Source organism: Dendrobates tinctorius, unplaced genomic scaffold, assembly GCF_039654945.1.
Source record: "Dendrobates tinctorius isolate UK_male_01 unplaced genomic scaffold, ASM3965494v1 ptg000145l, whole genome shotgun sequence".
NCBI classification, from domain to species: Eukaryota; Metazoa; Chordata; class Amphibia; order Anura; family Dendrobatidae; genus Dendrobates; species Dendrobates tinctorius.
In genome coordinates, this window is record NW_027361812.1 from 15,808,091 (window position 1) to 15,831,813 (window position 23,723).

The 23,723-nt window shown below is 35.7% G+C and overlaps 2 protein-coding genes and 1 long non-coding RNA gene across 6 annotated transcripts in view; 2 read left to right on the forward strand and 1 right to left on the reverse strand.

Annotated features, from left to right (window-relative positions):
* On the forward strand, positions 1-6,678 carry HOXC8 (homeobox C8). Its single transcript, XM_073546242.1, has 2 exons — positions 1-1,017; positions 4,916-6,678. Exons 1-2 carry the CDS (start codon positions 582-584, stop codon positions 5,206-5,208), a joined length of 729 nt encoding a protein of 242 aa, XP_073402343.1. The 5' UTR covers positions 1-581; the 3' UTR covers positions 5,209-6,678.
* Positions 6,679-13,700: 7,022 nt separating this feature from the next.
* Positions 13,701-23,723, forward strand: part of HOXC4 (homeobox C4) — a 108,218-nt gene continuing 98,195 nt past the window's right edge. For all 4 annotated transcript variants that reach the window (XR_012220400.1, XR_012220401.1, XR_012220399.1 and 1 more), the window contains exon 1: positions 13,701-14,173. The gene's annotated coding sequence lies outside the window, so the exon portion shown is untranslated. The remainder of the gene's footprint in view (positions 14,174-23,723) is intronic.
* Positions 17,982-23,394, reverse strand: LOC141049636 (uncharacterized). Its single transcript, XR_012220403.1, has 2 exons — positions 21,755-23,394; positions 17,982-18,747 (listed from the first exon to the last, which is right to left on the reverse strand). It is a non-coding gene; the product is annotated as an uncharacterized lncRNA (long non-coding RNA).

The following is a 23,723-nucleotide window of genomic DNA, read 5'->3' on the forward strand; positions in this document are numbered from 1 at the left end:
TGTGGAGGTAACCTAGGTTGACCCCACGGCGCATGTATTTTCCCACATCAGTGAAGAGGCTGGCTTGGAAAAAAAAAGAGCACCTAAAGATATTAATGCGCACCTTTCATAACCCTCCCTCATTCATTTGATATTTTTTTTTTCTGAAGGCTGGTGTGTTCCACGTCCATCCGATCCCCCCCAAATCCTTGTCATTTCTTTCCAGCCTGTCTTGCAGGAGAGGATTGATGGATACAAATCGCGTGTGAAAGCTTCACCAGCGGGATTTTAAGGAATTTGCCTGTGGTGTTAAGGGAAGGAACAGTATAGAGGAGCTGACAAGAGAGAGCTCTACCTACCGACAGCACTACAGGAAGATCCAAAGAGCCCAGAGACACTCCAGCACTATGAGACGCCTGTGAGAGCCTCCTAAGGACCCCCCTCCTCAGCACAAACAAAAACAGGACTTTAAGACAAGCCCAGGGGACAGTGCTCCATTGATCTCTCCCAGAATTAAAGACTTGTATTGTTTGCTATTTTGATCTCTCTTTTTTTTTATTGTAAGGAGGGGGGGTGCTACATCTGTCTTTAATGCAAGAGCCATGAGTTCCTATTTTGTGAACCCCCTGTTCTCCAAGTACAAAGGAGGTGAGTCCCTGGAGCCAACTTACTACGACTGTCGGTTCCCACAGAGTGTGAGTAGGAGCCATGCCCTGGTGTATGGACCGGGCACCACTGCCCCAGGCTTCCAGCACCCTTCCCACCACGTCCAGGAGTTCTTCCACCACGGCACCTCCAGCATCTCCAACACTGGCTACCAGCAGAATCCCTGCGCCCTGACGTGCCACGGAGACGCCTCCAAGTTCTATGGCTACGACGCCCTGCCAAGGCAGTCCCTGTACGGTGCCCAGCAAGAGACGAGCGTGGTGCAGTACCCCGACTGTAAATCGGCCTCTAACACTAGCTCTAGCGAAGGACAAGGCCATTTAAATCAAAATTCGTCTCCCAGTCTTATGTTCCCCTGGATGAGACCTCACGGTTAGGATCCTTTTTGTTTGTTTTTTTCCCCTTCTGTTATTTGGTATTTTGTGCATTTTGTCTTGTTGTGTTCTTTATCTGCACGCTTCTCCTTCTTTCCATAGAATCAGAAAACAATAGCTCAGAATTGTATTTTTTTTTTGTCGGCCGGAGCTGCTGCAACACCTCTTTTTATTTTGCTTTTCTGGTCATTCCACCATTCAGCAGCAGTTTAGTTATACAACATAGAAAAAAAAAGATCAAGGTGTTTTAAGTGCAGGTCTTTTGAACTAAGTTATTTTTATTGCCCTGCCTTGAGGAAAACAGCATACAGCTCCCACGAGGTTATTGGCTTTGCTCTTGCTGCAGAGCTCCTTCATAAAACCATATAGTTTATCTTAATGGCTTGCAAAGTTAAAAGAGGTGAAAATGGGGTATTTACAAAGTGGGTTACAATGCACAACTTGCCTCAACTTACTTTTCCTTTTAATGTGTGCATGGCAGTCCAGGGAAGGCTGTGAAATCCATATCAGCTCCTTTTTTTATTGTAAGGCCATTTGACTACGTGTAAAGGCTGGAGTTTATGAGAATGCCATAATGTTAGTGTATTATTGCAAGCAATTAAAAGGATGTCTTTAAAACCTTCCCTCTGATTGTAAAAAGTGAAGTTTACAGGTTTGATTTATAGTGTTCTTCCACATTAGATTACATGGAAGACACTGATGTTTTTTTTCCAGCTCTATAAATAACCAGAGGAAGGGTTAATACATGCTATGCATGATTTTATATGCGTTGTAAGGATATCATGCACCATTATTCTTTAATAATTGCTGCTACTATTGTTATTATTACTACTGCTACTATCAATGAATCAAATGACTCCTGCTACTGTTGTTTAGAGTAGTAGTGGTAATAGTAGTAGTTATAGTAGTAGTAGTTGCAGTAGCAGCAGCATTAGTTTTTTTTTGTATTATTATTGCTATTAACATTATTGTTATTTAAATCATTCTCATTATTTTATTAGAATTATTGCTATTATTTTAGAAGCAAGCATCGTTTTTCATTACCAAAGTACGTTCTGATAGACGTAATGCAACCTAGGACTGCTGGCATATCATACTTTTTGAAGGTTATAATGCAGCCCACTACTACTGCCATATTGTACTTTTTGGCAGCAATATTGCAGCCTAGGACTGCTGGCATATTATACTTTTTGGTAGCAATAATGAGCTTAGGACTGCTGGCATATTATACTTTTTGGTAGCAATAATGAGCTTAGGACTGCTGGCATATTATACTTTTTGGTAGCAATATTGCAGCCTAGGACTGCTGGCATATTATACTTTTTGGTAGCAATAATGAGCTTAGGACTGCTGGCATATTATACTTTTTGGTAGCAATATTGCAGCCTAGGACTGCTGGCATACTATACTTTTTGGTAGCAATATTGCAGCCTAGGATTGCTGTTATATTACACTTTTTGATAGCTATATTGCAGCCTAGGACTGCTGGCATACTATACTTTTTGGTAGCAATATTGCAGCCTAGGACTGCTGTTATATTATACTTTTTGGTAGCTATATTGCAGCCTAGGACTGCTGGCACATTACACTTTTTGGCAGCTATATTGCAGCCTAGGACTGCTGGCATATTACACTTTTTGGTAGCAATATTGCAGCCTAGGACTGCTGGCATATTATACTTTTTGGTAGCAATAATGCAGCTTAGGACTGCTGGCATATTACACTTTTTGGTAGCAATATTGTAGCCTAGGACTGCTGGCATATTATACTTTTTGGTAGCAATAATGCAGCTTAGGACTGCTGGCATATTACACTTTTTGGTAGCAATATTGTAGCCTAGGACTGCTGGCATATTACACTTTTTGGTAGCAATATTGTAGCCTAGGACTGCTGGCATATTATACTTTTTGGTAGCAATAATGCAGCTTAGGACTGCTGGCATATTACACTTTTTGGTAGCAATATTGCAGCCTAGGATTGCTGGCATATTACACTTTTTGGTAGCTATATTGCAGCCTAGGACTGCTGGCATATTATACTTTTTGGTAGCTATATTGCAGCCTAGGACTGCTGGCATATTACACTTTTTGGCAGCTATATTGCAGCCTAGGACTGCTGGCACATTACACTTTTTGGCAGCTGTATTGCAGCCTAGGACTGCTGGCATATTATACTTTTTGGTAGCAATATTGTAGCCTAGGACTGCTGGCATATTACACTTTTTGGTAGCAATATTGCAGCCTAGGACTGCTGGCATATTATACTTTTTGGTAGCAATAATGCAGCTTAGGACTGCTGGCATATTACACTTTTTGGTAGCAATATTGTAGCCTAGGACTGCTGGCATATTACACTTTTTGGTAGCAATATTGCAGCCTAGGACTGCTGGCATATTATACTTTTTGGGAGCTATATTGCAGCCTAGGACTGCAGGCATATTATACTTTTTGGTAGCTATATTGCAGCCTAGGACTGCTGGCATATTATACTTTTTGGTAGCTATATTGCAGCCTAGGACTGCTGGCATATTATAATTTTTGGTAGCAATATTGCAGCCTAGGACAGCTGACATATTATACTTTTTGGTAGCTATATTGCAGCCTAGGACTGCTGGCATATTATACTTTTTGGTAGCTATATTGCAGCCTAGGACTGCTGGCATATTATACTTTTTGATAGCTATATTGCAGCCTAGGACTGCTGGCATATTATAGTTTTTGGTAGCAATAATGCAGCCTAGGACTGCTGGCATATTACACTTTTTGGTAGACATAATGCAGCCTAGGACTGCTGGCACATTATACTTTTTGGTAGCAATATTGCAGCTTAGGACTGCTGGCATATTATAGTTTTTGGTAGCAATATTGCAGCCTAGGACTGCTGGCATATTACACTTTTTGGTAGCTATATTGCAGCCTAGGACTGCTGGCATATTATAGTTTTTGGTAGCAATATTGCAGCCTAGGACTGCTGGCATATTATACATTTTGGTAGCAATATTGCAGCCTAGGACTGCTGGCATATTATAGTTTTTGGTAGCTATATTGCAGCCTAGGACTGCTGGGACATTACACTTTTTGGTAGCTATATTGCAGCCTAGGACTGCTGGAACATTACACTTTTTGGTAGCTATATTGCAACTTAGGACTGCTGGCATATTACACTTTTTGGTAGCAATAATGCAGCCTAGGACTGCTGGCATATTATAGTTTTTGGTAGCTATATTGCAGCCTAGGACTGCTGGGACATTACACTTTTTGGTAGCTATATTGCAGCCTAGGACTGCTGGAACATTACACTTTTTGGTAGCTATATTGCAACTTAGGACTGCTGGCATATTACACTTTTTGGTAGCAATAATGCAGCCTAGGACTGCTGGCATATTATAGTTTTTGGTAGCAATATTGCAGCTTAGGACTGCTGGCATATTATAGTTTTTGGTAGCTATACTGCAGCCTAGGACTGCTGGAACATTACACTTTTTGGTAGCTATATTGCAACTTAGGACTGCTGGCATATTACACTTTTTGGTAGCAATAATGCAGCCTAGGACTGCTGGCATATTATAGTTTTTGGTAGCAATATTGCAGCTTAGGACTGCTGGCATATTATAGTTTTTGGTAGCAATATTGCAGCTTAGGACTGCTGGCATATTATACTTTTTGGTAGCTATATTGCAGCTTAGGACTGCTGGCATATTATAGTTTTTGGTAGCAATATTGCAGCCTAGGACTGCTGGCATATTAATCATACACTCGTTGCAGTACATATATGGTGTTGGGGGTCTGATTTTCCATGTGGTGGGCTTCTGATGACTGCATGCACACAAGGCTCTCCTGGAGCTGATCCTGGAGGTGGTAAGCAGTAATGGCTGTGTTTTGTTTTGCTGTACCCAGCCCCCGGAAGACGCAGTGGAAGGCAGACTTACAGCCGGTACCAGACATTAGAGCTAGAGAAAGAATTCCTGTTCAACCCTTACTTGACGAGGAAACGAAGGATTGAGGTCTCCCACGCCCTGGGACTGACTGAGAGGCAGGTCAAAATCTGGTTTCAGAACAGGAGGATGAAATGGAAAAAGGAGAACAACAAAGATAAACTCCCCGGATCTAGAGATGAAGAGAAGACAGAGGAAGAAGTGAACGATGAAGAAGAGAAGGAAGAGGAGGAGAAGGAAGAGAGCAAAGAGTGACCTGACCCTGTGCTGGGGGATAAGACTCCCTGTGTATGAATGGCAATGTCTGTTTGTGTGAAAGTATTCAATTCTCCATTAAAACTTTGGTTTTATGATACAAGTAAAGCCAAAATAGTTTATGATGCTTGTTTGAACATTGGGGGGGGGGGGTGTAGGGGGGCAGAGGGGACAACATGAACTACCTGTCACACGTTCCAGCCTTGTCTTCTGGTCAGGACTTCACATTGCATTTTTTTTGCTGTGGTTTATGTGGAAAAAGGGGGCATTTACATTACATTCTTATTTATGTCCTACAAAGTCCTACGAAATAGGCTAATAACTTATAAAAGTGAAGGAAGCATACAGGGATTACCACTGGTATGATTTCCAGCAGACTGACATTTCTTTCAACCACAATAGTATTAATTCCTTTTTATGTGAAATAAAACTACCTATTCTATTGTTTAGAGGACCATTGAGGGCCTCGAAATGTAACCTGTGTTTATTCAAAGTTCTGTATTCAAGTATGGGGAGAGGGGGGCAGCACATACCCTACTTTGTTAATTTGATTTTTTTTTTATTGGTATTATGTATTTGTCAACGTTTAGTATAATGCAGTCCATATAGCTCTAGACAACCTCTGCCACTGTCACACTTATCAGTACAGGGGGTTTGATCCCAAGCTGAAGCAGAGTGTGTGCACATGGCTCATAATTAAAAAAAAACAAAACAAAACTATCCGAATATGTAGCTGTTATGACAGGCCACAGATATTTCTTATTTTATCTTCCATCTTGTAACGTTATGGGTTTAACATAGCTGTGTGAGCACTTCAATCCTCCTTGTACTACCTAAAGGGATCAGGCAATAACTGTACCACATGTGGGGTGGACTTCTACACATACATCCCCAACAGAAGATGGTCAGACTTCCATTGACTGGCAATGATGTCCAACATGCAAGCTACTGAGTAGCCCATGCAACCTGAGACTTGCAATGTAACTTATAATAATGATGATGAGAATAATAATAACTACCTATAGAAGGAGACGCTATCGGGAAGTATTTGTAACGCAATTTTTATGTTGTTTTTTTGCTGCTTTATCCCAACAACTGAAACTGCCTACATGGACGCACATCTAATGACTGTGTTTCTTTTATCGTGCTTTTACAGTAGTTTAGGACTAAATTGCACTGAATGTAAAGTTACCTATTTGTCTTGACCTTATCTGTTAACGCAAGAGCTTGAGGTATTAAAATAAAAAAATAAAAAAAAAAATAATAAAGCGTAAAAAAATAAAAATAAAAAATGAAATAGTCTTTGTTTTATTTCTGTATAAGCCTAGTTACACGTGTTCTCAACCTATGAATGTAGCAGATTAAACCATGAACCTGTTCCTGGACAAAATAACATTTGTATTGTATACGTGAAACATGAAATGATATTATAAGAATTAAAAATGAGAATAAACATGATTTTAAAAATGATAGCTTGACTCTTTATGTGATGTTCTATACATTCCTAGCACATCAGGGATGGAGTAAATAGAATATAGCTAGTTAGATGGATAGATAGATAGTTATATAGAAAGATAATAGAGAGATAGATAGATAATAGATAGATAGATAGATAGATAATACATAGATAGATAATAGATAGATAGGTAATAGATAGATAGATAGATAATAGAGAGATAGATAGATAGATAGATAGGTAATAGATAGATAGATAATAGAGAGATAGATAGATAATGCATAGATAGATAATAGAGAGATAGATAGATAACAGAGATAGATAACAGAGAGATAAATAGATAATTGATAGATAATAGATAGATTGATAGATAGGAGATATATAGATATATATAGATAATACATAGATAGATAATAGATAGATACAGACATAGATAGATATATAGAAAGAAATTGGATAGATAGATAGATAGATAGATACTGAAATACAAACATGTATACATAAATCCATACATGAAGAAAAAGTTGAGCATATGAATAAAAATTAAGTTGTGAACAGAGCAAGGATCAGTGAATTATGTGTTTCCCCCGACATTATATATATATAGAGGCACACGTGTTTTTCAGTGGGTTTTTTTTTGTTATACCTACCTACATAACCTTCAGTTATTTATAATATTGTGCAATTTAATCAGGACAGAAACATTGAGAATAGGTTGCAATCTCTATAAACACACATAGATAAAGAATAGATAGACCTTATTATCTATATATCTTTCTTTCTGCAATACAACACTAACCGGAAGCTTTTGCGATCCTCCGAACAAAAAAAAAGTTAAAGAACCTGACCAAGCATCATCCAGACTTGTTCAGCACGAGAGACAGCAGGCATGTGGTAAAGCAATAACTGAAGGGAAATAAAACCATAAAACAGCTCCCAAAAGCTGCAGCAAATGTACAGCCAGGCGACAGTCATTTCCTGAAGGTGTCCTGGGCATATGGGCATTAAACCAGGAAAGCAACTCAGATGAGGGGATTTTCACAAGACTGCTTTCTTCATTGTACCTGAAGGTGACACTCAGTTTACACCTCCAAAACTATGGAAGTGACACACATTTCCACTCTCACAGCAATAAGGACTAATGCTAAAGGCAGTAAACACAATTGCTGGAGTAGGGATGCAGCTGCATTTACTACTTTTACTGAACTAATAAATAATGTATTGAAGTGTTATAAAACTCCTCTATCTATCTATCTATCTATCTATCTATCTATCTATCTATCTATCTATCTCTCTCTCTCTATCTATCTATCTATCTATCTATCTCTCTATCTATCTATCTATCTATCTATCTATCTATCTATCTCTATCTATCTATCTATCTATCTAAAATAATAGGAGAACAGCACAGTTAGAAATAGGGCGCAAAGCCTCACAGGCATATACCAGTTTTTGTGAAGAACATAAAAAAAGATTGAGTCAGCACACCATGTTACAGTTGAAAAAAGGTGTTCTTTAATAGCTCATATGGTGATGTTTCGGTCCTAGGTGTGGACCTTTCTCAAGAGAAAGGTCCACACCTAGGACCGAAACGTCACCATATGAGCTATTAAAGAGCACCTTTTTTCAACTGTAACATGGTGTGCTGTCTCAATCTTTTTTATGTTATCTATCTGTCTGTATCTATCTATCTATCTATCTATCTAGCTGTCTATCTCTATATATCTACTACCTATCTATCATATCTATCTATCTATCTATCTATCTATCTACACATAAGAAAATGGAACAGAACAATATTATAACTTCGAGTGCACAGGCCTCCCCAGCAATTCATCAAATACTTGCCAAAAAAGTCCATAAACAGGACTTTACACTTGAAAAAGGCTCAGTGTGAGTCCACTTTTTTCACCTTAAACTATATGAAGTGCAGCTTTCCTTTTCCCTGTTTATCTATCTATCTATCTATCTATCTATTATCAATCTATCTATACTATATTTATCTGTCTATTTATATATTATGTATCTATCTGTTTATTATCTATCTATCTATCCAATATCTATTTATTTATTATGTATCTACCTATTTATACTATATTTTATATATACTTATATCCTTCTAATCCTTCTAGCTATCTGTTTATAGTGCACATATAGTTGTTCTGTCTTTCTGCATGTGTGTGTCAGTCTCTCTTTTTGTGTGTGTATATATATATATATATATATATATAGATCTCTTCATCTCTTTCACACCCATATATATATATATATATATATATATATATATATTATAAGAAATTCGGGTTTTATCTACCTGATTAGATTAATTTGGCATTCTGAAGACTGCTACTTGATTGAAACAAGAATCTCTTCTGTTTACATCAGTTTTCGTCCAGCAAAAGAAAAAATCTTGTTAGAATTTTTTTTAATAATTTATTTAAATATATCTATTTGTGAAGATTTTTTTTAGAACCTGAGTATTATTATTGTCAATCTATATATAATCGATGCAGCCAATTATCATCGATTGCTTCTCCAGTATTGGTAGCACTGAGGCTCTTTTCTACACACATGAAGCATGTATTTTTTATGCATAAGTCTGTATGAGTTTAAATGAAATAAATATTGTTAAAACATTTCTATACAACCATAAGTAGTAGAGTAAATCCAGACTATCATCATATGAAGCTATACAATCCAAGAGTGATATTTGTTGTCGTTAGTCTCATATTAATCTATGTAGCGCAATAGCAATATTATGAAGAAGAAATATCCCTGTTTCTGCAGTCACAGAACCTTTTGCTTCTCTCTTGATGTTAGGGTAATATTTGGTAACAACACTATGATGTGTGACAAGTGCTTGATTATTGCTAGTTGCAGGGGGTGTCTGTAGTGTATGTTTTGCATCATAATCGATACTGTAATGAATATGAGATGTAAAGTTATGTGCATGGTCCATATAAATCTACCACATAGGCTATATATGCTCTATATGCCCTATAGATTGGTCATAGAAATATTGATGATATTATGCGATTTTTTTTTTGTAAAGTCAACAGCACCAAAATAAAAATTAGATTGTGTTTATTTGCTTAAATTCTTCTAGCATCTGTAATGTTCTATGGATAGAAAAAAAGTAATTTGGGTATAATGTGCCTGTTCACCAAGGCCTGTCTGCAAATGATCAGTGCTGCCTATTGATGACTGGCAATGGGCGCCCATAACACGCCTGAAGGAGGCGAGAGGAATTCTGTCAGCGCTTTTTCTTATATTAACCAATCTAAATTTTCTTCTAGACTCATTTAAGAAAAGAAGGCAATAATTCATGTGAAAGCTAAGCGAGAGCACTGTTCATATTCATTTAATTTAAAATTTGAAACAAGGAAACATAAGCGTTATATGGAGGCTATAAAAGTCTGATAACACAATCTACACTGTGTCCTGCAGGCTGGAAATGACCATAATGGCGTGTATGTATGAAATAGTGACAAAACTATGATAATAGGAAAACCCTACTATCTATCTATCTATCTATCTATCTATCTATCTATCTATCTATCTATCTATCTATCTGTCTATCTATTATCTATCGATTTATATATCTATCTAACTATCTAAAAATAAAAATAATAAACAGCACAAAAAATATAATAGGGTACTAAAAGCCTTCCAGGCATGTACCAAACCTTTACAATAGATACAAAAAAAAATGATGAATGCAGCACACCTTTAGAAATGTCATGTGCAGTTTATTGTCCCATGTCCAACGTTTCGGTCCCAAGTGTGAAGAAAGGTTTACTCTTGGGACCAAAACTTTGCACATGGGCCAATAAACTGCACATGACATTTCTAAAGGTGTGCTGCCTTCATCAATTTTTTTTGTATCTCTCTATCTATCTATCTATCTATCTATCTATCTATCTATCTATCTATCTATCATCTATCTATATTTACCTATCTATCTACACACACACACACATATATATAGAGAGAGAGAGAGAGAGAGAGAGAGAAATAATACCCAGTTAAATAAATAGATACATAGATAAGTAAACAGAAAGATCTTTAGATAGATAAAAAATATAGAGAGATCATAGAAAAATAGATCCATAGATAGATAGATATTAAATAGAAAGAAGATAGATAAATAGATATTAGATAGATAGACAAATGGATAAATAGATAGATAGACAAACAATCAGATAGAGAGATGGACAGACAGACAGAAAACATAGGCAGCAATACAACACTGCAAAAAGTGTTGTAATTTTAGTCAGAGTCACTGTACACATATGCCAATAAAAAGGGTTGCTGTTTTTTTGAATAGAAAGTTGCTTGAACTGCTGCCTACATTTTTTTTTTTTACATTTTTTTTTTGTATTTCTATGTAGCCAGGATGTTGGATTACCACCTATGGGCTGGCACTGCCTACCTGCTTGGGTAGCTTCATAGATAGATAGATAGATAGATAGATAGATAGATAGATAGATAGATAGATAGATAGATAGATAGATAGAATATATATAAAAAAAATCTAGTGACACCTCTCAAAAATTTTCTGCTTGAAAAATATCCCCATTTAACAAAAATTTTTGAGTAATGTGTTTGAAAGCCATTTTATGACACAAGACAAAGATTAGTATTTATAACGATGAAACAGCAAACCCATGGTCTCGTGTGTCTCACATACATATGTATAGAGACACACTGACACACACATTTATATATATATATATTGTATGCAATACAGAGGATTTTAAATTCCCCCTAATTTGATATTTCCTTGTGTTTAGACACTTGCTCGGTGGTATTTATGGCCGCCATCTCCGTACAAATGGCGCTGGTAGATGGCTCCTAAAAATAGATAGGCTGCTCTTATAAAGGGGAGAGGCGACTGGATATTTCGGTCCTGGTAGTCAGAGCTTGTAAAACTGAGTGTAGTGTGGAGACATAAAAGCTGGTTTTGATTTAGGACGCTTCCTCTTGTTGTAACTTTTAACTACCTGTTATAAAATTTATTGGTGGTTTGTAAAACGAGAATAAAAGAAAGTATTTCCTTCATCCGGCGCTAATGCCACTTCGCTCCCATTGTTGCCTCGACGATTAGGGAGAGCACAAAATCACTGCTTCCATTTCTCAGGAAGTAAAAACAAAAATAAAAAAAAAACAAGAAATAAACAAACAAAGAAACTGACAACAACAAAAAAAAGTAGACATTTCCCCTCAACCCCCCATTCCCCCAAGATTATATGCATATATTTTATCTACATATATTTGGGACAAAAAAAGTATTCTCAATTGAAATTTTGAAATGCAGCCTTTTTTTTTAATTTTGTACACGAAACACTAACACACACACACACACATATATATATATATATACATACACGCATATGCTCTCAAAATCATATATTAATATATACATAATACAAACAGAACACTCACATATACTGGTATTATTTTTTATTAAATCCTGTCCTCACCAAATCAAGCGAGATGCTGCAATCTATCAGCACATGAACCCAGATTTCATTACATTTTATATCCAATCTCTGTTCATACATATGGTTATTTTTGTTATCAATGGAGGGGAGATGTAGATTTGATCACTTAGGCCCCGTTCACACGTTCAGTATTTGGTCAGTATTTCACATCAGTATTTGTAAGCCAAAACCAGGAGCAGGTAAAAGATACAGAATTGGTGACGAGTTTCTATTCTACTTTTCCTCTGATTGTTTCTCACCTGGTTTTGGCTTGTAAATACTGATGTGAAATACTGACCAAATACTGACCGTGTGACCGTGGCCTTACTTTGAAGATATCCTGAATTTATACTTGAAATATCAGATTTAGGTAATGTAGGCTGCTATGCTTCCTTTGTACCTAGTTTATGGCCTATGAAAAATGCATGACTATATGTCACAGCTATGGGGAAGAAGACAATTAGATCTAGAAAAGCTGCAGAAATGTCTGTGTGTCGGAGACACTGTATATAGTATATAGTGATATGTGTACATAGATATTTTAAAATCTGCGTGTGCACTGAGCAGACAGAGGATAGATAGAAAATAGATTAATAAATAGATAGATAATAGTTAGATAGATAGATAGATAATAGATAGACAGATAAATAGATAATAGATAGATAGAAGATAGATAGATAGATAAATAAATAGATAGATAGAAGATAGATAAATAGATAGATAGATAGATAATAAATAGATAGATAGATAGATAATAGATAGATAGATAATAGATAGATAGATAGATAATATATAGATAGATAGATAGATAGATAGATAATATATAGATAGATATGGTACATATTTGGTCAAAATCTAATTTATCTGGCGAGTAAGGGAATGTATATAGGTTTAAATATACCTTGCATTAGTATACAACATATATGATTATTCTGCTCTTTGGGGGAACGCTGCATACATAACACACAATAATAATATTAATAGCAATGAATAAAATAATAAAAATAAATAAAAAAGTGAATCTGAAGGGAGTCATTCCACTCGCATTTTTTCCAGGCCTCTCTGCTTATGTCAATAATATTATAGAGATACCTGGTATATAGAGGTACCGGGCATCTCTGCACCTGTGTAATTATATATTGATCCCCCTAATAATCGGGATAAATTAGCTTTCTGCTCGGATCTCTGGCCTACTAGAAACCTTTGTGATCTCTTCTGAAATAATCAAATAAAATCCGCTTTTCAGCTCCTATCCCCAGCTGAGGCAAAAATAAAAAAATACACACAGGATTAATCTGCTTGAACCCTAATAAGGATGAAGCTAAAGTGAAAAAAAAAAAGAAGCTATAATGAAATAATGGATAAATATGGCGTCAAGGAAAGACATTTGCACACGCCACAAAAATGCAGCACATTCTTGGTTGTTTGCAGAAAATTTACAGCTGGGCCATAAAAGTTTACGACTGAATCACAAGTTGGATTGGCCACAGGAAGTCATGTGGACTCTCCATGAACGTGAACTTTTTATTGTGGTTTCTTATACGCAGAGCTTCTCCTTATCCCAGTCCTCCCAGTGCCAGGGACAGGGGATCAGCCGAGCTCCATGTATTCTGTAGACGTTCTAGATTCTAGACTCATCCAGATCTTCCTTTTTCCTTCTCAGTCTTGGGGACTGTTGCTGGCTTGGAGGCATTTTGGAAATAATGAATTTACTGCACCTCTTGGTCGCCTCCCCCTTTTCCACCCCTAGGGGCAAAAGCCACTCCATCTCCTCTGGAGCAGCAGAGAATAAGGAAGCGCTGGCTTGTATATAGCTTTATTTGATTATTAGTAGTAGTAGATTTTTTTCCCTCTGCTCAGGAAGATCTCTCTCTTTTGTCCCCACCTTATTTTTTTTTTATTATTATTTATTTATTTTTTTTCCCTTGTAATGTTTTCTTGAAGCTCCACACAGGCAGCATCACTGGATCAGACACAGGGAGAGAGAGGGAGAGAGAAGGGAGAGGGGACAGAGAGAGACAACATGGTAAGTGTTCTCTTATTGGCTGCACTTTCTAACTAATGATCCATAGCAATGGGAGGTAAAGGAATGGGGATGTGATGAGCCGGGCGATGCTGGGCTGGGGTGGATGGTGCAATGTATAGAGAGAGATGGGGGCTGTATACTTCTGCACATAGCTGTATATATATGTATAAGCACTCATGCCATGTGATGTTCCTATAGACAGTTCTGTCGCTGCTGTTGTTGTTATGGCTGAGACGGTCTCTTCTGGCTGTCTCTTATGTGACTGCTCTGTGAGAGGTCTCTAGGCCTGGGAGAGAGAAGGGCTGTGATGTAACAGCAACAAACCAAAGAGAGAGAAAATCCACTAAGGGACTGAGGTCGGAAGCTTGAAAAAAAAATAACCCCACATGTAAGAAGATGTTTAATGAGAAATGCTCACTTTTTTTTTTCCTCCTGAAATATTTGACTTGTATTGGGGAAGGGGAAGGGGGGGGGGGGGGGGGGGGAAATCTGGGCATGCGCAGAGTGCTCAGGTGCCAATTTGTTCTGTAGATGCCAAAACTCAGACTTGGGTTACTTGATTTTGATGAGTTAAGTTTAAAGTTCGGATTTTGTTTCCGATAATAGGAGAATGTGGTTTTATTTGCTTTTTTTTTTGCTTTTTTTCATTGTAGTTTGTAGTCACTGGACTTGCAGTGAACCAGTATAATTAATCAGGGATAGGAATCTCTCTCCTTTTAGTTTTTGATCACAGATGTAGGGAAAAGGAATCAAATAAAGTAGTTTAGATTAAACAATGAAAGTTTAGATAAACACGTGTATCATGTTTTCTCTATCCCTCCATTGTGTATTTGGAACTATATATATATTATGGATAGCTGCATATATATATCTATATATGTGTATATATTTATATGTATACATATATAATAAACGCATAAATTATATATATACATACATATATGCATGCACACAGTTCAGATGACACGATGGAGAGATAGAGAATATATATATACAGTTCAGATGAAACGATGGAGGGATAGAGAATATATATATATATATATATATATATATATATATATATATATATATATATATACACTGACCTGTGTCAAAATCCAGCTTTGTGACTGTTGTGTATCATGAGTGTTTCTGACTGGTGGGGCCTGGAAATTAATGGAATCCCCCAGCTTTGCTGGGTTGGCTATTGTCCTGCTTTTTGCAGCATTGTATGGGACTATATACTGTATGGTCACCCTGACGTTGGACACTGAGGATATATAAGCTTCATCATATATTCCCCTGCTTCATATATTATTGTAATTGCAGGTCTCTTCTCTGGATAATGTGAGGCCTGCTCGTCTTTCAATCCCCCAAACATTATTTCAATGTATCGATTTCCCTTTGAGCTCAGCCAGGGCCCATCCCTCATAAACCTGCATCAGACAGAAACATTTTATATCAGGAGTGTAATGGTGATTTATTCATTGTTCCCAGTTTTACAAATAAAACTCGATTGAAATAAATGAGCTGCTTTACCACACAGCCAACAGGAAGAGTAAATGAGGGCAATAAAGCCAGGCCCAAACCAAGGCACAGAGACACTTTCTTCCATTATGTCTGCATTCACTCACATGATAAGCAGATTTAAGTGTTTACAACATGAAGAAAATAAAAGACAAATGAAAAATAAAAAAGTGTGCAGACACTGAATGATAGAATAAAAATAACAGAAAAAAATATAATAAAAATAACTGTAATCCCATGGCATAACCTATATATAGTATATTATTAATTACATTTTAGGATCTAATAGGTGAATATTTAAATGAAATTTAAATCGAATATTGGTTTTAATATCGTTGTTGAATATGTTAATGCATTTTTTTCTGTGATTTGTGAATATTTTTTTAATGCTGACATGTGCAATGTTCTCATGTTTTACACTATTTTGTTTATGAATCTTGACAATATGTTGAGCTCTATCTATCTATTATCCATCCATCTTGTATCTATCGCTGTGTCTGCACAGTGGTCTAGCCGTCGGTGCGGTAGATGAGGCAGACTCTCGCCTTTTCCTTGGATCTGTGATCACTTTCCATGTGGAATGATTGACATTGCTGTGCTATATAATAAGCAGAGGGAGTATTGAAGCTGTCCTCACACTGCTGGCGTTTTTATAGTTAGTGCAGCCATTCCAGCCGGAATCTTCTTACAGATAGAAAACACAATTTGGTGTTAAATATTCTTGGTGTCTATGAATATTTTATGCCCTCTCGATATATTTGTTCATTTTGCTCTTTGAGGCGGCAGTAAAACGCTCAGCTACAAAAATCACCGGGTATTTATTGGAGTGAGTGGTAAGCTAATAAGAGAGTGGAGCAGTGCTGCGCCTGTTCACCGCCGGGATTGATTGGAGAGATTCTCGGGATTATTTCCTTGCTTAAATCCGCTTATTAAATTTACAGTCGTAGTTTAAATTGTATAAATACAGTAATAACAATAAAAAAGAACACAATGAAAAAGAATGAGTTCAATGGGATGTGGGCTGTGCAGGATGTGAGTGCAGGTCTGCTACTTATATTACACCAGGATCATAATATGACCAGATAATAGAGGGGCCAAACTGCATGTGGCGACTGGGATTATGTGGGATACGGTCATACAGATCTATCTATCTATCTATCTATCTATCTATCTATCTATCTATCTATCTATCTATCTATCCATCCATCCATCCATCCATCCATCCATCTATCTATCTATCTATCTATCTATCTATCTATCTATCTATCTATCTATCCATCCATCCATCCATCCATCTATCTATCTATCTATCTATCTATCCATCCATCTATCTATCTATCTATCTATCCCATATCTATCTATCTATCTATCTGTCTATCTCTCTATCTATCTATCTATCTATCTATCTATTCATTCAAAACAAAAGGCAGCACTCCATAGTAACTTTTTTCAACGTGGTAGGTGAGTTTTATTCAGCCCACTTGAGAAAGGCCCAGTTGAGCCGAAACGTTGCCTTGATATGTGGGCTGAGTAAAACTCACCTACCACTTAGAAAAAAAGTTACTATGGAGTGCTGCCTTTTTTTAGAATGAATATTGAAATTGTGGCTGAAAATAGGACTTTCTGCCAGGGGCCGAGCACCCGAAGCTAAGTACTGTGCTGTTTCCTTTTTTCTTTCTTTCTTTCTTTCTTTCTTTCTTTCTTTCTTTCTTTCTTTCTTTCTTTCTTTATCCTATCTATCAGTCTATCTATCTATCTCTCCATCCCATATCTATCTATCTATCTATCTATCTATCTATCTATCTATCTATCTATCTATCTATCTATCCCATATCTATCTATCTATCTATCTAATATATATATATATATATATATATATATATATATTCTCATATGCCCTATAAGGAATTGCACTGCAAGTCAGTGACATCCCAGTTTGCTCTTTATGTGGCTTGTGGCTTGTTCCTATTGGCTTGTTGTTTGTTTGTTTATATACTGCCCCCAAGTGACCAAATGCTGCTAAACCAGCTCTCGCTCTGCTCTGGTCAGGAGCATTGTTATCTGATGGCTCTGTGGAATGCTTGTGTGGCTTAATAAGAATTTTGTACATTTTTAGAATTCAATTGTGTGCTGTGCTTGAACTTTTAGAATATGGTTTACATTTCAAGGTACACATGGTAGAAGGTTTTATTGAAATGTGCTCCCAAAAAGTTAAAGACCATCAGCCAATGAATGAATGTTAAGGTGGAATAGATAGAATGTTCTTATCTATGCAAGGAAATAATTACAAGAGACATAAAGGTATGAGTTACCATTTTTTTTATTTATCAAGTATGTACAGCCATCGAACCTGTCACTGGATCTTGATCTTTCCTTGTAATCTGATATCAGACATTGACCCCTAGTGATATCAAAAGCAGAATATGAAGGATTACAGATTGTGAGTTTATAATAATAATAATAATAATAATAATAATAATAATAATGCTGCTTTGTCACTCTGAACCTCAAATGAGGAATCAATATGAGAAATTATGCTGGTCACATAGTATCCAAAAAGTTGTTTTCATATTCTGAGCACACAAAAAGCAAAAGCAATTATTTTACCTGTAGAATATGTGCCACGTGTATGGCATGCTGCGAACTATGAATTCTAACTACATCTATCTAACTATCTTTCTATCTAAATAACAAATGCAAAAGCTGGAGACAGCACACCAAAGGAGTGCACAAATGTTGATTATTGATAAGCCCATTGTAACTTTGTTTCGTTTCCAATCAATCTATCTATCTATCTATCTATCTATCTATCTATCTATCTATCTTATCTATCTGTTATCTATGCAAAATATTTATCGATTTATCTAATCTGTCTATTGCCATCACAGACTTATTTGTCAAGTCAATTTGAAGTTTCTTATGATGCATAAACAAATAACAGAAATAGTGGATGGAGTACAGTGAATTAACAATTCTTGGTTGTAATCCGCAAAGATAAAAATCCAAATACAGTGATTGGTATAATTTTCAGCAGATCTTCATGTTTCAGTTGATGTAACATTTATCATCTGTGATAAAAGAAAAAAAAAGGTTTTACATACTATAAGTTACAAATTTGAAATTTGAATTATTACATATTTTAACAAATTAAATTTGTACTCTGTTGAATGCATACAGATAAAAAACAATGCCATGTATCAGGTATTCTACATTGATGTACGACATTATTGTACAGCGATCATGGTTAGCATGTTTCTATTAATACAATTCAAGAGGCAAAGGATGATAGATAGATAGATAGATAGATAGATAGATTAGAGAGATAAATAGATAATAGATAGATACATAGATGATAGATGGATAGATAATGGATAATAGATAGATAGATAAGAGAGTTAGATACATAGATGATAGCTAGAGATAGATAGATAGATAGATAGATAGATAGATAGATAGATAGATAGATAATAGAGAGTTAGATACATAGATGATAGATAGATAGATAGATAGATAGATAGATAGATAGATAGACAGACTTCACTGGAGTCTGTTTATTGCAGCATTTGGAAAGTTTGTGGGAAACACATGGCAGATACCCATCATGTGTGTTGGATCTAGTGAAGCCTTTTTTTCCCTCCTTGGCTACATTGTAAAAGTGAACGTGCTTATTCTTTACAATTATTTACACAATGGGTATTATAAAATGTCGGTGAAAATTTGGTAAAATTAGTATAATTTGTACATTTAACTCCTTCCTCTCGTCTTTAATAAGACAATAGTCTATTACATTTTCCCGAGGCTATTTTTCACTTTTGGAGCCCAAAAACACTTAAGAAAATTACATTGGAGAGCAACCGGCTGATTAAATCAATGCATCATATTCCATACACGATGTATTCTCTTCCCAAAACCAATGTGTTCCAGAAAATACACTGGACATTACTTGACAGTTTATATATCCCGAGTTCTATTATCATATTAATAAGCAGGTAGTAGTGATCCCGGACAATAGTCTGTAGCTTTAACAACTAGGTAATAAATAAGTAAATGCAATGAACGCTGAGAGGTTGTAAATTACTCATAGAAATTAAAAACATGAAAACAAAGGTGCTTAGTGTTTATAACCCAAGTATTTGATGTCCAGTAAAATACAATTCAGCATTAATTACAGGAACTTTTATAGATACAGTTTACAATTTATTGTGTACAGAAAACTGTACAATAAATGCATCCTTTATATCTGTGCATTTATGTCTAAATAGTATGATAGATACCTATATAAAGAAATATCCAGGTAGATAAATGGATGCTAAATATAGATAGATAGTTAGATAGAGAGATATAGATAGATAGATAGAGATAGAGAGAAATAGATAGAGATAGATAGATAGATAGATAGAGAGAGAGATAGATAGATAAAACACCAAACCCACACATTTACCATCCAGTAAGCTACACTACATATAAACACAGTTATATCCTTTCTTATGCATTGTGCTATTACTTCTAACAAATAATCACATGCAGTCCTTTGCTCATTAGTAATGTGACCAAATACATTGAGTTGAAAGTGCTGAAACCTTCAAGGAACTTGAGTCCTCCAAGTTATAAGTCCCCTTAAAGTCCCTGCCGCCGTTTCCTTTCTTTAATTGGAAAGGATATAGAAAACACGTGTGTAGAGGCAATTATTTTACATGTTATTTTCCACCAGTTAATCATTCTGATAATTAAAGAACTTATGGTACAAACGCCATCATTATTCAGTGCTATGCTAGTGGAGAGGGGAAGAAGTGAAAACACGCACACACACACACACATATATATATATATACACACACACCTTACCTGCATATCCAGAATATTTGAGTACTTTGTGTACTGTAGTCAGCGATTGTATATAATTACCTTTAAGGGAACATTAGGAGACACAGCCTTAAGTCAGGGGTGCAGAACACTGGGGCTGCTCCACACACATCTGTTTCTTGACAATATGCTGACTGTACATAATAGATATATGGTGCATATTATATACCTCGAAGGCAATAACATGCAGAACCGGATTGGAGGCAATGCTCAAGTTTATAGTAAGGAATAAATATATAAATATCTCAGTGAGCACAGTAGGAGGAGAAACTAAAATTCTCAGGGTTTTCAGGGGCATGAAACTTTTTTTTTGTTTTCTTCCAATTTGCTGAAATGAAATAATGAAAATCACGGTTTCCCTTTGTTGCTGGAAGTTCCATGTGCTAGTAGCCAGTTTTCTACTCCCCATAAATCGAGCAGAGCTTTAAGCCTTGCCCTTTGCTTATAGATGTAATAAAACACTTAACTTTCTCTTGTGAGAGAAGGAAGCGCCATTATTATAGCCAAGAGCTGCTTCCTCCACAGCACCCAAGTCCTTTCCCCTACCTAAAATAATGCCTGCACTTTTCTAACATTCACAACACAAAAAGGGGGCTTCTATTCTGTGTAGAAAAGAGAAATAAATATCTTTATAAATAATCATAAATGGTAGATGCAGACTGAGAGTCTGGGGGGTTAGTCTGGCATTGCAGGGAAGACAAATCATACTGTACAATAAATAAAAGATAAGATGATAAGTGTGCAATAAATGAAGACATTCGGGTTTATAGCCAAGTGACTCAAACTAAAAACTAATAGAAACATGTCAACAAGATGCAACCACAATCACAATAAACCAACAAGAGCTAAAAAATATCACTAATGTATCAATCTATCTATCCATCTATCTATCCATATGTGTTTATAATATATATATATATATATATATATGCACATTCATGGCCATACATAGACACACACACACCTACAAGTATTCTACTATACATATTATATTCGCTGCCATTAGGTTACTTAAACATCTGTTGTGGGTGAAACCTGTTCCTCAGCTGTTTCTTTCTTTACTGCTTTGTCCTACCATTAATACAGGTATTTTTTTTTTACCAAGCCATGAGGCAGTAATAAATAAAAGTACAAGGACTGTGCCCCTACCACAACTCATGTCTATTTCATAGATCCAACCCACAATTACAAAGATGCAGATATATTACAAACCTTGTTTGTTGCATTGGGGAATCTATAGATCCCGCACTCTGCTTGTATCATCTCAGCCTCAAATGGTCCTTTATTTGGGGAAAACTTTATTTTGTGTAGTTGCTGCACTCGGGGGACTGCTGGTGTTATACCAGGGCAATAAACGACCCCTGAATACGTCTGTTCCCATCTTTATGGCTTTACAGCCACCATTTCGCTTTGTTGGTCACAGGAAAAAGATCGTAAAATCCTTCAGCATCCGGGTTTCTCTTCAACCCTGAAAAAATATTGCTTTTTTTTGTAACTTTCACAAATAGTGGCCATTAGGAATAGCAGCTTCAGAGCAGTACCACTGCCCATGCAGTGCAGCTGGAGTGGAGTCATCCCTAGTATTAGTATTAATAAATGGAACATGTACAGAGTTATTCCATCTGGATAATGAGATGTTGTCATTTTAACAAACAAGGTGACTTTAGCTGGGTGGAATAATAAACTCATTACAGCACTGACCTGTTCTTTAGCTCTTAATTTTTGTCATCTCATTAGACTCTTTCAATTTACTAAACTCGTAGATCCCAATTTCAAACATTGTAATTATAAATCAGCCAAGCAAAGAATGAAATAGGGATCAACCACAACATATGTGGTGGTGGTGGAGAGTGGAATGGGGGGGAGGCTGTATAACAATGAACATAGTGTCAATGAAAACAATCATAAAAATACTCTAAATTATTATAATGTGAGTAATGGTAACTGGTAACTTAGGGAATATAGGTCTCAAATAAAAAAATACAAAATAAAAAAAATAAAAAATCATATATGTGTATATGCATGCAGATATGCCTGTGTATATGTGTGTGTATATATGTGCATATGCACACAATATGTATATGTGTCTATACTACATACACACCCACACACAATATATATACACACATATATATAATGCAGACACACTCATATGTGTGTATATATATGCACACTTATATCTATATATATATATATACATATATATAATATACAGAAACACACATATATACACATACACACATATCTACATACTGTACATAGACTGATATACACAAGATAAAACAATAAATATATATATATGTATACACACACATATATATAAACATACACACCCACACACACAGATATATATACACACAGATAGATATATATATACACACTCATATACATTTATACATATATATATATATTTATACACACACAGAAATATACGCAAACACACACATATATATGCAAACACACACACATATATATATGTATATTCACACATGCGTACACAAAATGCCTATATAATCTAGATACATACATAATCAAACAACCTACGAGATTCACACGTATGCACACACACTGTACACACATATATATAAATACACACACACACATATATATATACAGACACACACACACAGATATATACACACACACATATATACAGACACATATATATATAAATACACACACACACACATATATACAGACACATATATATATATAAATACACACACACATATATATACAGACACACACACAGATATATACACACATACACACACACATATATATATATATACAGACACACATATATATATATACAGACACACACACACACACACATATATATATACAGACACACACATATATATACAGACACACACATATATATATACAGACACACACATATATATATATATATATACAGACACACACACACACACATATATATATACATACACACACATATATATACAGACACACACATATATATATACAGACACACACATATATATATATATATATACAGACACACACACACACATATATATATACATACACACACATACATATATATACACACACACAGATATATACACACACACATATATATATATATACAGACACACACACACACATATATATATACATACACACACATACATATATATACACACACACACACACA